Source organism: Pan paniscus, chromosome 1, assembly GCF_029289425.2.
Source record: "Pan paniscus chromosome 1, NHGRI_mPanPan1-v2.0_pri, whole genome shotgun sequence".
Taxonomy (NCBI): Eukaryota; Metazoa; Chordata; class Mammalia; order Primates; family Hominidae; genus Pan; species Pan paniscus.
In genome coordinates, this window is record NC_073249.2 from 104,731,114 (window position 1) to 104,748,704 (window position 17,591).

General features: G+C 38.3%; 1 protein-coding gene across 1 annotated transcript in view; it reads left to right on the forward strand.

Moving 5' to 3' along the window:
* Positions 1-7,203: 7,203 nt before the first annotated feature.
* LOC117975161 (membrane-associated guanylate kinase, WW and PDZ domain-containing protein 3-like) overlaps positions 7,204-17,591 on the forward strand; it is a 173,462-nt gene continuing 163,074 nt past the window's right edge. The window contains exon 1 of the mRNA XM_063604771.1: positions 7,204-7,459. Within this exon, the coding sequence (XP_063460841.1) occupies positions 7,204-7,459 (256 nt within the window). The remainder of the gene's footprint in view (positions 7,460-17,591) is intronic.

Here is a 17,591-nt window from a genome sequence, read left to right on the forward strand (position 1 = left end):
CGGAGCTTGCAGTGAGCCGAGATAGCGCCACTGCAGTCCGGCCTGGGTGAAAGAGCGAGATTCCGTCTCAAAAAAAAAAGTAGAAAGTAGAAAAACTGGAAGATTCTATATTGTGAGTTTTAAAAAGTGATGACTAGAATTTAAGATTATATAATCCCAGCACTTTGGGAGGCTGAGGTGGGCAGATCACCTGAGGTCAGGAGTTTGAGACTAGCCTGGCCAACATGGTGAAACCCCATCTCTACTAGAAATACAAAAATTAGCCGAGCATGGTGGCAGGCGCCTGTAATCTCAGCTACTTGGGAGGCTGAGGCAGGAGAATCGCTTGAACCTAGGAGGCGGAGATTGCAGTGAGCCGAGATCATGCCATTGCACTCCAGCCTGGGCAACAAGAGCAAGACCCTCAACTCAAAAAAAAAGAAAAAAACGGAAAAAAATATATATATATTTTTACATGTTGTTAACTAGATTTTATTCCTGTAAATCAATTTGTAAAGCCTTATGCAGTAAGTAGACTTTTTAGCTCCCAGTGCCTTGCATACCAAGAACAAGTATTTTATTAGAACTTTATTTTAAAATAATTTTAAAATCTGCCCCTTCCCCAACAAGAAAAAAAAAAAAGAAGAAGAAAAAGGAAAGGGACTCTCTCTTACTTGGAATAATTTCTTTTTTCCCTCCCTCCGTGGCTTCTTCCCTTCCTCCCTTGACTATGTAGTGGCAAAGAGCTAAGTAAAATTGAGTTCAAAATCTTTACTCTAGCATCTTACTGGCTACTTTACTTGGGCAAGTTACTTAATGTTCCTGATCCTCAGAAACTCTATATATAGAATTAGAATAACAAGACTTACCTCATATAGCTGTTACTAGGATTTAAAATGAGAGCATATATGTAAACTGCTTGGCCTAGAGAGGCACTCAAGCAGTGTTTGTCCCCTTCCCCCATTCTAACTGGATCTCCTCCCTCTCATTTCACCTCGATTGAATCAGTTTTTAAAGTGCACATTTCTCAGCACTATAGGAAAGGGAAAAAATTTTAAAAATAAAGTGGACATCTGATTCTTGTCCAAAATCTATAGTTTATCCTTCAAAGATTTCTACTGACAAAGTTCAGACTCCTTAGCATCGCATAAAGTATTTTTTGTTTTTTTAATCTGCCTCCTTATCTATGATTTCCTCCTACAAATCTACCTTGTAGCTGCAGATTGTAACTTCTGCCTTTATTTCAATTTGTATTTGCCTGATGTGTCTTTGTCCATCTTGTTATTCTTAAAGTCTCTGAATCTCTGTTTTACAAATAGTTCTAGACTTTACTCAGTAGCCAGTGTGAAACTTCTTAAATTTTTATTGATGTGATCAATATCTTTAGCCTCAGTTCTGTCATGGTTTTTATATTTACCATATATAAGCCTTTTGTATGAAAAGCTTTTCACTGTGTAGTCATTTTATTTGATCTCTTTTTAGGAAGATCTCATTTTATTTGATCTCTTTGTAGGGATCTTTTTTTTAATGGTTACCTTGATACCTTTATATAATAATCTTTGTTCTTCCCTCCCTATTTTTTTGCTTCTGTCTCTACTATGAGTAATATTAAAATTACTTAGTCATCTCTTCTTTTTCCTTCCTTCTCTCCCATCATCTGACTTGAAGTAATATCTTTTTATTCCTACGAAATATGAGGTAATCAGTAAGTGTATTCCACTTTTCATGTGCTTTTCTCATTCTTACCCTACTTTTTTTGATAGTTGGGCTGTTGTTCTACATTGGCTAAGCAAATAGCCATTACATTACTGTACTTTCCTCCTTTATAATTATCATTTATCTTTTATTCTGTGGGTAAATACATATTTAATATAACCACCAATCCTTATGTTGTTATTTTTCACTAATTGTAGTTGTCTAAAGCTTTTTCTTTACTCATTTTCCCAGCAAAGGCTCACAGGATCATCTTAGGAGTTTGTTTGTGGCCTTTATACTTTGATGTTTGTTTGGATGGATATAAAATTTTTGACTCATTTTCTTTCCTTGACTATCTTAAATATATTAGTCAACTATCTAACTGTTTTTGGCATAAAGCATTGCTCTTAAAGAGTTTGGTAGCAATCTAATTTTCATTCCTTTGTAAGTAACTTGATATTTTGCCTGCATGGGATGTCTCATTTTTAGTTTCATAGCTCTAGAGCTTCCTCTTCCCTTGTTAAAACAAGATAATAAAAATATGTACTTGTACTTTCTAAGATAGGTCTTTTTTTTCTACTGCCGTCTGCCACTTTCACTTAAGTTTTTCTTTTAATTTTATTGTTCCAGTTTTGCAGTTTCCTCAGTGTGAGGTTTTTATCCTAGAAGGGAGCTAAAATTTATTTTGTTTCATTTCACAGGGTCCAAGCAGCTGTAGCCCTTTTAGATCTCAACAGGCCCTCTTAACTTACACACAAATTGAAGTGCCCAAAGCTCCCTCTAGGAACCTAGACGCAATGACACATCAGTAGCAGGTAGCATACTGAAGGGTCACATGTGATCTCTAAATATCATACTTTCCTAAAAAGTTTGAGGTCTCCTTGGAGATAGTTCTGATTCTAGGTCTGGTACAAGGAAAGTACAAGATGAGCTTTGGAGCATATAAGTGTATCAGAAAGTATATAGTGCTTAAAACATTATAGAGACATATCAGAAGGACATAGAAGCCACCTAGAAGGGGTGCTTGATACTTACTCCAAAAATCTGAAACAATTTGAGCCACAACGTTGAAAAAAGAGGGCACTTCTATTATTGTCAGATATTGAGCTGTAGGTGGAACAGGACTATGATCCCTGAGAGAAGAAGAAAGGAGACCACACACAGAGGAATCCTATAATTTCCTCAACTTTCTACTTAGAGGCACTTTCTGGACCACAGCACAAGGAGGGAGAGTCCAGGCAGAGTACAATGGACTCTGAGTTGAAGGGACAGAAATCTGAGTTCAAGAAGCCTGAGGTATCTGGAATTTGCAGGACAGAATGTCACAGAGGAGAGGGCTATGAAGAAAAAGAGCTCAAGCAATCTGTAAAGGCACCCCCTTGACTCTGTGGCTGAATACTAAGCTGAGAATATGTAGGACCAGACTCTTCAAGGTTAAACCAAAAAATCTCTCGGAGTTTTAAGTTTAACAATTCCCAGAGCTTACCCAGGGGCCAGGAGACATTTGAGTTCTAATCAGCTTGGTGGAAGAATCCCATAAGGGTCCTCCCTTACTAGCAGGGCTAAAATAGTCAGATAAAGCTCCTCTAGGCCTGCTTTAACAAAGCTTAATTAAGCAAGACCCCAAAGGATCAAGTGAATATGCATGCAACTTAACTGCTAGCAAAAAAGGAAGAAAGAAGGAAAGAAGTAAATCAACACTCTTTAAAGAAAGACAGTGTCTGGGCTCAGTGGCTCACACCTGTAATCCCAGCACTTTGGGAGGCTGAGGCAGGCGGATCATGAGGTTAAGAGATCGAGACTATCCTGGCCTACATGGTGAAACCCCGTCTCTACTAAAAATACAAAAATTAGCTGGGCGTGGTGGCGGGTGCCTGTAGTCCCAGCTACTTGGGAGGCTGAGGCAGGAGAATTGCTTGAACCTGGGAAGTGGAGGTTGCAGTGAGCCGAGATCGTGCCACTGCACTCCAGCCTGGTGACAGAGCGAGACTACGTCTCAAACAAACAAACAAAAAAAAGAAAGACAACAAAATGGAAACATTGTGTAACAAAATATTCAGAGTGTCCAGCATCTAATAAAAAATTACTAGACCTGCAAAAAGCAGGAAAATGTGACCCATAATCAAAAGAAAAGTCAGCTGATAGAAAAAAGAAACAGAAATGACACATGATGGCATTACTATACCAGGAGTTTTAGTTATTAGAAATATGCTCAAGGATTTAAAGAACAGTATCAACATAATGAAGAGAAAAATTATATATAAATATTCGTGTGTGTGTGTGTGTGTATGAAGTGGAACCTTAAAAATTCACTGAATGGACTCAACAGGAGATTCAAAACTGGAGAAGAAAAGATCAGTGAACCTGAACACGTAGCAATATAAACTAATGAAACTGAAGCACAGAGAAGAAAATGACTGAAAAAGTTAACCTTTTTTTTTTTTTTGAGCAACCAGATGACAATGGGGAGGGGAGAGATTTCTACTTCTGCAATGAAGTACCAGTACCATAACTAGTACTAGATTTACCCTTTTGTAATAAAGAACTGGAAATTGGACGAGGAATATGTAACAGCTGTTTTCAGACATTGAAATACAGGCAGAACAGGACTATGATGCATTTATATTTACCCATGACAAACTATCAAGCCAAAGTGGAGGAAGGAGAAAAAAAAGAAATAGTGACTGAAATGTTTCCAAATTTGATGAAAATAATAAGTGCACAGATCTAAGAAGCTCAATAGATCCCAAGCAGAAGAAATGTGAAGAAAACCATATCAAAGGACATCATAATTAGATTATAAAAAACCATTGATAAAAAGAAAATGATGCTGGGCATGCTGGCATGTGCCTGTAATCTCAACACAGCAGGAAGCTGAGGTGGGAGGATCACTTGAGCCCAGAAGTTCAAATCCAGCCTAGGCAACATAGTGAGACCCCATCTCTAAATAAAGTGAAATAAAATAAAAATTTTTGAAAAAGAAAATGCAAAATACAGAAAAAAAAGATAAATTACATGCAAGGGAACAAAGAATGACTGCAGTATCCACAGAAACAGTATAAGCCAGAGTCCATCAAATAACATCTTTAACATGCTGCAAGGAAAAAAAAAAATGCCAACCTGGATTTCTATGTACAACAAAAATATCCTTCAAAAATGAAAGAGAAATAAAGAATTTTCAGACAAAAAGTGAAAGAAGTTTTCAGCAGCAGATATACACTGTAAGAAATATTAAAGATTGGACAAAATGCACAAACAACAAACAAAATGAAATGTTAAAGGAAATTCTTCAGGTGGAAGAGAAATGATATCAGAGCAATAGAACTGAAAGGAAAATAGACAACTTTATAATTACAGTTCAAGATTTCAACATCCCCTTTTAGTAATTAATTTTAAAATTAAGTAAAAAATCAGTAAGGTAATAGAAAACATGAACAGTATTTTCAACCAGCTTGGCCTAGTTACTATTTATTAGAAGATGCCACCCAACAGCAGCAGAATACACATGCTTTCCTAGTGCAGATGATACATTTACAAATATAGACCATATTCTGCACCACAAAACAAGAACTGATAGATTTAAGAGGATTTAGACTTAAATCATATGAAACATGTTATCTGGCCATCATGAAATTAAATTAGAAATTATTAACGATCGTGGGAGGATTGCTTGAGGCCAGGAGTTTGAGACCAGCCTGGGCAACATACCAGGACCCCATCTCTACAAAAAAAAATTTTTTTAATGAGGCAGGCAAGGTGGCACATACCTGTAGTCCTAGCTACTCGAGAGGCTGAGGCAGGAGGATCCCTTGAGCCCAGGAGTTTGAGGCTATAGTGAGCTATAATCATGTCAGGAATGAGACCCTGTCTCTTAAAAAAAATAGAGAAAGAAAGAAATTACTAACAGATATTCAGAAATTAATAATTAATAGCACACTTCTAAATAAACTGTGAGTTGAATAAATCACAAAGGAGATTACAAAATATTACACATATCAACCAACAAATTGAAATGTATCAAACACAATATATGAAAATTTGTAGGTTGTAGCTAGAGTAGTATTTAAATGGAAACTTACAGTATTAAATACTTATATTAGAAAACAATGAAGATTTCAAATTAGTGATCTAAAATTCTACCTTGAGAATCTTAAAAAGAAGGAGGAAAATACTTATTTTAAGTAGAAGGAAGAAAATAATAAAAAGTAGAAACCAGTGCAATAGAAAATAGAAAAAAATCAATGAAATACAAAGCTCATTCTTTGAGATCAATAAAAGTGATAAACCTCTAGCTAGACTGCTTAGGAAGAAATTAAGCACAAATTAATGCTATCCGGAGGCCGGGTGCAGTGGCTCATGCCTGTAATCCCAGTGCTTTGGGAGGCTGAAGCAGGAGGATTGCTTGAGTCCAGGAGTTTGAGACAAGCCTGGGCAAATAGTGAGACTCTGTCACTACAAAAGAAAACAATATCAGGAATGAGAGAGGTGACATCACTGAAAATCCTATAGATGTTAAGTGTGTAAGTGTATGATAAAGATTTTTTTTTTTTTTTTTTTTTTTTTGAGACAGAGTCTCACTCTGTCACCCAGGTCCTGGAATTCAATGATGTGATTAGAGCTCAACTTCCATTTCTTCCATCTCCTGGGCTCAAGTTATCCTCTTGCCTCAGCTTCCTCAGTTACTGGAACTACAGATGTGTGCCACCATGCCCAGCTAATTTTTTTTTTATTCTTATTAGAGACGACGTCTTGCTATATTGCCTAGGCTGGTCTCAAACTCTTGAGCTCAAGCGATCCTCTGGCCTTGGCCTCCCAAAGTGTTGGAATTACAGACGTGAGGCCCCACACCCGGCCTAATAAGGAATATTCTGAATAACTTTATGCCAATAAACTCAACAACTTAGATGAAATGGACAAATTCTTTAGAAGACAAAAACTACCAATGCTCACTCATGAAGAAATAGGTGAGCTGAAAAATCCTCTATCTATTAAAGAAATTGAATTTTAGTTTTTAACTTTCCTATAAAGAAAACTTTAGCAGAGAGGGGTAGGCACCATCTCTGCTGTTTGGTCGACTCAGCCATTCGAGCCTGCGGGCTTTGGAGAATCCAAAAGTTTCAGACAAGGGAGGGTCCCCCCAGCAGCACAACACAGTGGCTTTGCCAGATCATGACCAGACTGCTGCCTTAAGCAGCCTGGATCACTTCCTTCTCACTGGGCAGGGACTCCCAGTTGGGCCCTTCAGCCATGCCCACTGGCACATACTATGGACAGAGCTCTGATCTCTCCCTGGGATGGAGTGCCCTGGGGAGGGGAGGGCTGCCACCTGGGTTGGATGGATGACTCAACTGTTCCAGCCTGCAGGCTTTGGAGAGTCCAAGCTGATGGGCAGAAGTGGTTCTCCACCAGGACACAGCTGTTTGTTGAGGTGTGGCCAGACTGTTTCTTTAAGCGGGACTCTGATCCGCTCCTCATCTCAGCTGATCCTCCCAGCTGGCTCTTCACAGCCAGGGCCTCCAGCCACCACCCATGTTCTATGGAAGTGACAGAGCTCCAATTTCTCCCTGGGACAGAGTGCCTGAGGGGTGGGCAAGCTGCCACCTTGGCCGTTTGGGCTCGTCAACGGGTCCAACCTGTAGGCCTTGGAGAGCCCAGACCAATAGGGAGCTGAAGGGATCCCCAACACAACACAACACAACTCCTTTACCAAAAAGCAGCCACACTGATGCCATTCGTCCTGACTGGGTGAGACCTCCTAACTGGAGTATCCAGCCACCTCCTACAGGTACGTTCGGGCTGGCAGTAGTTCAGTACCCACCCGGGACAGAGCTTCCAGAGGAAGCAGCAAGCTGCCATCTTTGCTGTTTTGCAGACTTCACTGGCAATACCTCCAGGTACAGGAAGAACCAAGGCAACTAGGGTCTGGAGCAGACCCCCAGCATGCTCCAGCAGCCCTGCAGAAGAGTGGCCAGACTGTTAAAAGAAAAACAAACAAATAAACAGAAAACAACAATGAAGAAAAACCACAAAAACCCCATCCAAAGATCAGCAACCTCAAAGATCAAAGGTACATAAGCCCACAATGATGAGAAAGAATTAATGCAAAAAAAGCTGAAAACTCAAAAAGCTAGAGTACCCCCTCTCCTCCAAATGACCGCAACACTTCTCCAGCAAGGTCTCAGAACCAGGCTAAGGCTGAGATGGCTGAAATGAGAGAAGTAGGCTTTAGAAGATGGTTAATAATGAACTTCACTGAGCTAAAGGAGCACATTGTAACCCAATGCAAAGAAGCTAAGAATTATCATAGAACAGTACAGGAGCTGACAGCCAAAGCCATTTTAGAGAGGAACATAACCCCTGTTATAGCTGAAAACACACTACAAGAACTTCTCAATGCAATCACAAGTATTAATAGCAGAATAAACCAAGCGGGGAAAAGAACCTAAGAGCTGGAAGACTGGCTTTCTGAATTAAGACAGGCAGACAAGAATAAAGAAAAAAGAATGAAAATGAATGAACAAAACCTCCGAGAAATTGGGGATTATGTAAAGAGACCAAATCTACGACTGACTGGGGTACCTGAAAATGATGGGGAGAATGGAACCAAGTTGGAAAACATACTTCAGGATATCATCAAAGAGAACTTCCCCAACCTAGCAAGACAGGCCAAGCCAACATTCAAATTCAGGAAATGCAGAGAACCCCAGTAAGATACTCCATGAGAAAATCATCCCCAAGACAATTCATAATCAGATTCTCTAAGGTTGAAATGAAAGAAAAAATGTTAAGCACAGCCAGAGAGAAAGGCCAGGTCACATACAAAGGGAAGCCACCAGATAAAAACAGTGGACCTCTCAGCAGAAACCCTGCAAGCCAGAAGAGATTGGGGCCAGTAGTCAACATTACCAACCCAGAATTTCATATCTGGCCAAACCAAGCTTCATAAGCAAAGGAGAATTAATATCCTTTACAGACAAGCAAATGCTAAGGGAATTCATTACTGCTAGACCTGCCTTGCAAAAGCACCTTAAGGAAACACTAAATATGAAAAGGAAAAACCATCATTACCAACCACTACAAAAACACACTGTGGTGCACAGACCAGTGATGTTATGAAGCAGCCACCATAAACAAGTCTGCAAAATAACCAGCTAGCATCATGATGACAGGATCAAATCCACACATAACCATGCTATCCTTAAATATAAATGGGCTAAGTGCCCCAATTAAAAGACACAGAATAGCAAGCTGTATAAAGAGTCAAGATCCATCAATATACTGTCTTCAAGAGACCCATCTCACATGCAAAGACACACATAGGCTCAAAATAAAGGGATGGAGGAAAGTTTATCAAGCCAATGGAAAAAAGCAATTCTAGTTTCAGACAAAATAGACTTCAACCAACAGACTTTAAAATAGACTTTAAACTAACAAAGATCAGAAAAGTCAAAGAAGGGCATTACATAATGGTAAAGGGTTCAATTCAACAATAAGAGCCAACTACCCTAAATATATATGCTCCCGATACAGGAGCACCCAGATTCATAAAGTTCCTTTTTTTTTTTTTTTTTTTTTTTTTTTGAGAGGGAGTCTCACTCTGTCGCCCAGGCTGCAGTGCAGTGCTGCGATCTTGGCTCACTGCAGCCTCCGCCTCCTGGGTTCAAGCAATTCTCCTGCTTCAGCCTCCTGAATAGCTGGGACTATAGGTGCCCACCACCACACTTGGCTAATTTTTTGTATTTTTTTAGTAGAGACAGAGTTTCACCATGTTGGCCGGGCTGGTCTCGAATTCCTGACCTCAAGTGGTCTACTCATCTTGGCCTGCCAAAGTCCTGTGATTACAGGCATGAGCCACTGTGCCTGGCCATAAAGCAAGTTCTTAGGGACCTTCAAAGAGACTTAGACTCCCACACAATAATCGTAGGAGACTTTAACACCCACTGACAATAGTAGGCAGATCATTGAGACGGAAAATTAACAAAGATATTCAGGACCTGAACTCAGCTCTGGATCAAGAGGACCCGATAGTTATCTACAGAACTCTCCACCCCAAAACAACAGAATATATATTCTTCTCATCACTGCATGGCACTTAGTCTAAAACTGATCACATAATCAGAAGTAAAACACTCCTCAGCAAATGCAAAAGAACTGAAATCATAACAATCTCTCAGACCACCGTGCAATCAAATTAGAAATCAAGATTAAGAAATTCACTCAAAAATTAGTTGAGTATGGTGGCACACTCCTGTAGTCCTAGCTACTCAGGGCTGAGGCAGGAGAATCGCTTGAACCTGGGAGGCAGAGGTTGCAGTGAGCTGAGATTGTGCCACTGCACTCCTGCCTGAGTCACAGAGCGAGACTCCATCTTAAAAAACAAACAAAAAAACAAAAACAAAAAAAAACACAAAAAACCAATAAAACAAAAAAAGAAAAAAGGAAAGAAAGAAAGAAGTTCACTTAAAACCATACAACTACATGGAAATTGAACAACCTGCTCTTGCATGATTCTTGGGTAAATAGTGAAATTAAGACAGAAATCAAGAAGTTCTTTAAAACCAATGAGAACAAAAAGACAACACATCAGAATCTCTGAGATACAGCTAAAGCAGTGTTAAGAGGGAAATTTATAGTACTAAATGTCCACATCAAAAGGCTAGAAAGATCTCAAGTTAACAACCTAACATCACAACTAAAAGAACTAGAGAACCAAGAGCAAACAAACCCCAAAGCTAGAAGAAGACAAGAAATAACCAAGATCAGAGCTGGACTGAAGCAGACAGAGACATGAAAAACCCTTCAAAAAATCAACAAATCCAGGAGCTGGGTTTTTGAAAAAAATAATAAAATAGACTTCAAGCTAGATTAATAAACAAGAAAAGAGAGAAGATTCAAACAAACACAATCAGAAATGATAAGGGGGAATACCACCACTGACCCCACAGAAATACAAACAACCATCAGAAAATACTGTAAACACCTCTATGCAAATAAACTAGAAAATCTAGAAGAAAATGGATAAATTCCTGGACATATACACCCTGTCAAGGCTGAACCAGGAAGAAATTGATTCCCTGAAGAGACCAATAGCCAGTTCTGAAATTGAGGCAGTAATAAATAGCCTACCAACCCAAAAAAGCCCAGGACCAGATGGATTTATAGCTGAATTCTACCAGAGGTACAAAGAGGAGCTGGCACCATTTCTTCTGAAGCTATTCCAAACAATTGAAAAGGAGGGACTCCTCCCTAACCATTTTATGAGGCCAGCATCATCCTGATACCAAAACCTGGCAGAGATACAACAAAAAAAGAAAACTTCAGGCCAGTATCCCTAATGAACATCAATGCAAAAACCCTCAGTAAAATACTGGCAAACCGAATCCAACAGCACATCAAAAAACTTATCCACCACAATCAAGTCAGCTTTATCCCGAGGATGCAAGGCTGGTTCAACATACACAAATCAATAAACGTAATTCACCACATAAATAGAACTAAAGACAAAAACCACGATTATCTCAATAGATGCAGAAAAGGCCTTTGATAAAATTTAACAACCCTTCAGGTTAAAAATTCTCAATAAACTAGATATTGAAGAAACATATCTCAAAATAATAAGAGCCATTTATGACAGACCCACAGCCAATATCATACTGAATGGGCAAAAGCTGGAACCATTCCCCTTGAAAACCAGCACAAGACAAGGATGCCCTCTTTCACCCCTCCTATTCAATATAGTTTTGGAAGTTCTGACCAGGGCGATCAAGAAAAAGAAAGAAAGAAAGCATATTCATATAGGAAGAGGAAGTCAAACTATCCCTGTTTGCCGATGACATGATCTCCTATATCTAGAAAATTCCACCGTTTCTGCCCAAAAGCTTCTTAAACTGATAGGCAACTTCAGCAAAATCTCAGGGTACAAAATCAATGTGCAAAAATTGCTAGCATTCCTATATATCAACAACAGGCAAGCTGAGAGCCAAAATCCAGAATGAACTCCCATTCACAATTGCCATAAAAAAGAATAAAATACCTAGGAATACAGCTAACAAGGGAAGTGAATGACCTCTTCAAGGAGAACTACAAACGACTGCTCAAAGAAATCAGAGATGATGATGGCTGGGCATGGTGGCTCACGCCTGTAATCCCAGCACTTTGGGAGGCCAAGGCGGGCAGATCACGAGGTCAGGAGATCGAGACCATCCTGGCTAACACGGTGAAACCCCGTCTCTACCAAAACAAAAAAATTAGCCAGGCATGGTGGCGGGCGCCAATAGTCCCAGCTACTGAGGAGGCTGAGGCAGGAGAATGGCGTGAACCCGGGAGGTGGAGCTTGCAATGAGCTGAGATTGTGCCACTGCACTCTAGCCTGGGAGACCGCGAGACTCCATCTCAAAAAAAAAGAAATCAGAGATGATGACACAAACAAATGGAAAAACATTCCATACTTATGAATAGGAAGAATCAGTATCATCAAAATGGCCATACTGCCCAAAGTAATTTATAGATTCAGTGCTATTCCCATTAAACTAACATTGACATTCTTCACAGAATTAGAAAAAAACTATTTTAAAATTCATTTGGAACAGAAAATCAGATGTTCTCACTTATAATTGAGAGCTGAATGATGAGAACACATGGACACATGGTGGGGAACAGCACACACTGGGGCCTGTTGGAGGGTTGGGGGTGGGAGGAAGGACAGCATCAGTAAGAATAGCTAATGAATGCTGGGCTTAATATGTAGGTGATAGGATGATCTGTGCAGCTAATACCATGGCACACATTTATGTAACAAACCTGCACAACCTGTGCATGTACCCCTGAACTTAAAAGTTGGAAAAAAGAAAACTTTAGGCCCAGGTGATACTGGTAAATTGTTCTGAATATTTAAGAAAGAAATAATACCAATTCTACACAAACTCTTCTAGAAAATAGTGGAGGGAACATTTCCCAACTCATTCTGTGTTGTGAACATGATTCTGATTCTAAAATCAGATAAAAATATTAAAAGAAAATGTTAGGCTAAAATTTTTCTTGAATGTAGACTCAAAAATTCTTAACAGTATTTTAGCAAGTCAATATATATAGCAATATGTAAAAGGATAATACATTATGATCAAGTGGAGTTTGTTTCAGGAATGCCAAGTTGGTATAACATTTGAAAATTAATATAGTAATATTAGAAAACAAAAACCAATTAATTTTTTCAATAGATGCAGAAAAATTATTTGGCAAAATTCAACTCCCATTTATGACAGAATCTCTCAGAAAACTAGTCTGCCATTTATTACCCATTGCCTCTTGGCTATAAATCTACTTTTTTGCCTGCTTGTGATACTGTAACATTTGTCTCCTGTCCATTGGCACAGTGTTAAGCTTTCAATAGCGAGCACAGAAAGGATACTGGAGAAAGAAGAGAGTTCTTTTCCTGGTTCCAGTGTATCTTTTTCTTTTTGCTCCTGCTATCCAAAAGACACCCAGCAAGTTTCAGCAGTACCCTAGCAGTCAGCTTCCCTGTGACAAGTTCAGTGGCACACCTGCAGGAGACTTCCTTACAGCAAGTTCAGCAACACCCTCATAGGTGATTTCATGAGTACCTGCAGTGCACCAGCTGACTTATAGTTTCCTGGTGAGTTCTGTGACATCCCATTTGGTCCCCCAGTTTTCAGCAACATCCTCTGAGAACCAGTTTTCCTATGGGTTTCTGGCAAGTCCAGCCAATGTCTTAGCTGGTTTTCTATTCACAAACCTCACTCACCACCATAGGTAGCTTGCTGGCGAATTTCACTGATACCCCATGCAGTTTCCTGCCTGTTAAATCCCTGACCCACTAACTGTGAACTAGCTCTGTCCTCAGGCAACCCAGGAAAATTCCCCACCATCCAGTGGGCTGTTACCATACCCTCTTCAATGAGGTCTAAATCCCAGACCTTGGGAGAGTCCCTCCCTTCCAAGTTTGTTCCTTATTTAAATATTCTCCCTCAGCTTTACGGTGATATTCTTTAGAGTCCTCGTTTATTCCTACTTAGTTAATTCCCTGTAAACAGTTAACAATTCTGTATATTAAACTGTCTCTGTTCAGATTGCCATGTGGTTTCTCTCTCTTCTCTGGATCTTGATACAGAATTAGTACTAGTAGCACTCCCTGGAGACAGAACCTCTAAGAAGGGATTTCAGAATTGGTTTTGGTTGTCTTGGCTGATCTTACGTGGAGTGCCAAGTTTCTTCCAATGAGAGGTGGGATGCTGATAATTCATGAGAAGCCATGGCATCACAATTTAATTACAGTATCACTTATGGTTGATTGTGAAGAAATGACAAATGAACCCAGTACCTTGAGAGCCCAAATGACTGCTGCACTTGACTGTTATGGCAGTAGTTATGGCTACGAACACTGTAGTTTAGGATAGATTCTCCTGTGTGGCAAGTGCTTACAGAGAGAAACTGGCAAGATAAAATCAAATGGTTTACTATTGTCGTTATTATTATGAACTAATAAAATAAGATTTCGTTACTAGTTTTCAATGATCTCTACTTGATACAGATGTCTGATAATAGAAAAACTTAAAAGAAGGAGACATTGGTTGGGCATGTTGGCTCACACCTGTAGTCCCAGCACTTTGGGAGGCTGAGGCGGAAGGAACTCTTGAAGCCAGGAGTTCAAGATCAGCCTGGGCAACATAGCAAGACTGCACATCTAAAACAAATGAATGAATGGAAGCATTAACACAAAATAAATACCAAATAAAAATCATTTAAAATTTGAAAGATAATCACATACATATTTAGTATTTGAATTTTTCATACCTAAAATTGTAGTTATTTATTTATTTATTTTTGATTTATTTATTTATTTATTTTTGAGACAGAGTCTTGCTCTGTTGCCCAGGCTAGAGTACAGTGGCACGATCTCAGCTCACTGCAACCTCCACCTCCCAGGTTCAAGTGATTCTCCTGCCTCAGCCTCCTGAGTAGCTGGGATTACAGGTGTGCGCCACCATGCCCTGCAAATTTTTGTATTTTTAGTAGAGATGGGGTTTCACCATGTTGGCCAGGCTGGTCTCAAACTCCTGACCTCAGGTGATCCGCCCGCCTCAGCCTCCCAAAGTGCTGGGATTACAGGTGTGAGCCACCGAGCCCAACCCTGAAATGAAATTTTAAAGCACAAAGTATCAATTGTTTTATCTGATGGTCTTGATCTTTGTTTGGTGATAAATATGCCAGAAAAAAATGTATTTCATTTTGCACTGACATTCATCAAATTATTAAGAATGTATCCAAAAACATCCTCATATCGGGCATTACAAAGTATGTTGTTTCATGTAATCTCATTTTCTTTTTTAATTCTGAAAGCATTTCGTCTGCTTCTCCTGATTTTGATTTTGCCATTGAAATCTATTAAATATATTGCTTTTATTTCAGATTTTAGATCCGTTTCTTATTTCATGTTGGAATGTTCCACAACAGCATTCACTTTCTCTCTTTGCATTTTTTCTGTTAAATATTTACAAAGCACTGAAGCTTGTAACAAATAATCAGTGAAAAATGCCAGAAAATATTATAGGGTAGTATTCAAATAACCTAACATTTAGATTTCTGAGCATGGTTAACAGCATTACACAGAGTTTTGTGTTGAAACTGCCAATTTAAGGACTTACTTAGCCTCCAAACTTGTTATTTCTTGGAACTCAACTCGTAGGATTTATATGAAGTAGAATATACATATCATCTTATTAGTATTGTTTTATGTAAGAAAGACCCACCACTAGCAGATATGGCCATGAGCACACACTTGTGGGAACAGCTGCAAGTAAGACTGACTTGAGTATATTGTGACTACTACTCTCCCACATGCTTCTGTCCTGGTTCCTGGAAATACCAACCTTAACCTTTGATTCTGCCTTTCAGTGTTTCCTGCTCTTGCTTTCATTTGATATCAGCTGATTTCTTCAAGCCAGATGTCTCTATGTCAAATTATTAAACTTTAGTTTGTGCAGGAGAATTAGAACTTTTTTTGTCATTTTTCATGTCAACTGATTTGTTGTAAATTTAGAGAAAGCGAATTACCCTAGAAACTCCAGAAAGAATTCCTACTTAGTAACTTAAATCAACCGCAGCTCTCATATATTGCAGGTGGGAATGCAAAGACATCTACTTTGGAAAATAATGTGATGTTTTCTTATCAAATTAAACATACACTTAACCATAATACCTAGTAATTTCACTCCTAGGTATTAACTCAACATACATTTAAATATATGTCTACCCAAAGTCATGTAAGTTAATAGCAGCTTTATTTATTATAGCCCAAATGTGGAAACAACCCAAATTTCCATCATTGGTGAATGGATAATTAATTTTGGTATATTCATACAGTAGAATACCAATTGAATAAAACAAGACAAAAGATCAATGAGGAAACAGAGGACTTGAACAATACAAGACCAAATGGACCTAACCGACATACAGAACATTTCATCCAATAACAGCAGAATATACACTCTTATCAAGCATGCATGGAAGATTCTCTATGATAAACCACATTAGACCACAAAACAAGTCTTAATAAATTTAAGATTTAAATTATGCAAAGTATCATCTCTGACCATAATGGAATGAAACTAAAATTAATTAGCAGAAAGAAAACAGGAAAATTTGCAAATACATGGAAAGTAAACAACCAGTGGATCATGAGAGAATTTAGGAAATACCTGGAGATAAATTTTTTAAAAAGATACAACATACTAAAACTTATGGAATATAGTAAAAGCAGTACTAAGAGGGAAGTTTATAGCAGTAAACAGATTAAAAGAGAAGAAAAAATCTCAAGTCACCAACCTAATCTTATACCTTAAGGAATTAGACAAATAAGAATGAACTAAATCCAAAGTCAGCACAAAGAAGGAAATAATAAAGACTAGAGCAGAGATAAACTGAATAGAAAACATTAAAAAAAAAAAGAAAAAAATCAACCAAACCAGGAGTTGTTTTTTTAAAAAAAGAAAATCACTAAAATTGATAAACCCTTACTTAGGTTAAGAAAAAAAGACTTAAATTTCTAAAATTAAAAATGAAAAAGGAGATATTATAACTGATGTCACAGAAATGAAAAGAATTATAAAGACTGCTGTAGTGAAAAGTTAGATGCCCACAAATTGGATGATCTAGAAGAAATGGATAAAGTTTTAGAAATATAAACCTACCAAGACTGAATCATAAAGAAATGAAAAATCTGAAAAGACCTATAATGAGTGTGGAGATTAAAGCAGTAATCAAAAACCTCCCAACAAAGAAAAGCCCAGGACCAGGTGGGTCCCCTGGAGAATTCTACCAAACAGTTAATACCAGTCCTTCTCAAATTCTTCCAGTGAACGGAAGAGAAAGGGACACTCTCAAACTCATTTAAACTCATTACCCTGATAACAAAACCAGACAAAGACACAATAAAGGAGAACTACAGGCCAATATCCCTGATGGATATTTGACACAAAAATTCTAAAGAAAATACTAGCAAACCAAATTATATTGCACATTAAAAAATCATACATCTTGACCAGCTAAAATTTATGCCTGGAATGCAAGGATGGTTCAACATATAAGAATCAGTCAATATATTATACCACATTAACATCTCAATACAGAAAAGCAAAATTCAGTACCCTATCAGGATTTTTAAAAATACTCAACAAATTAGGAGTAGAAGGAAACTACCTCAACATAATAAAAGCTAACATTATGCTTAACAGGAAAAGACAGAAGGCTTTTCCTGTGAGATCCTGCAATAAAGCAAGGATGCCTGGTCTTGCCATTACTATTCAACATAGTACTGGAAATTCTAGCCAGAGTAATAAGACAGCAAAAAGAAATAAAAGGCATTCAACTTAGAAAAGACTTAAAAGATCTCTCTTTGCAGA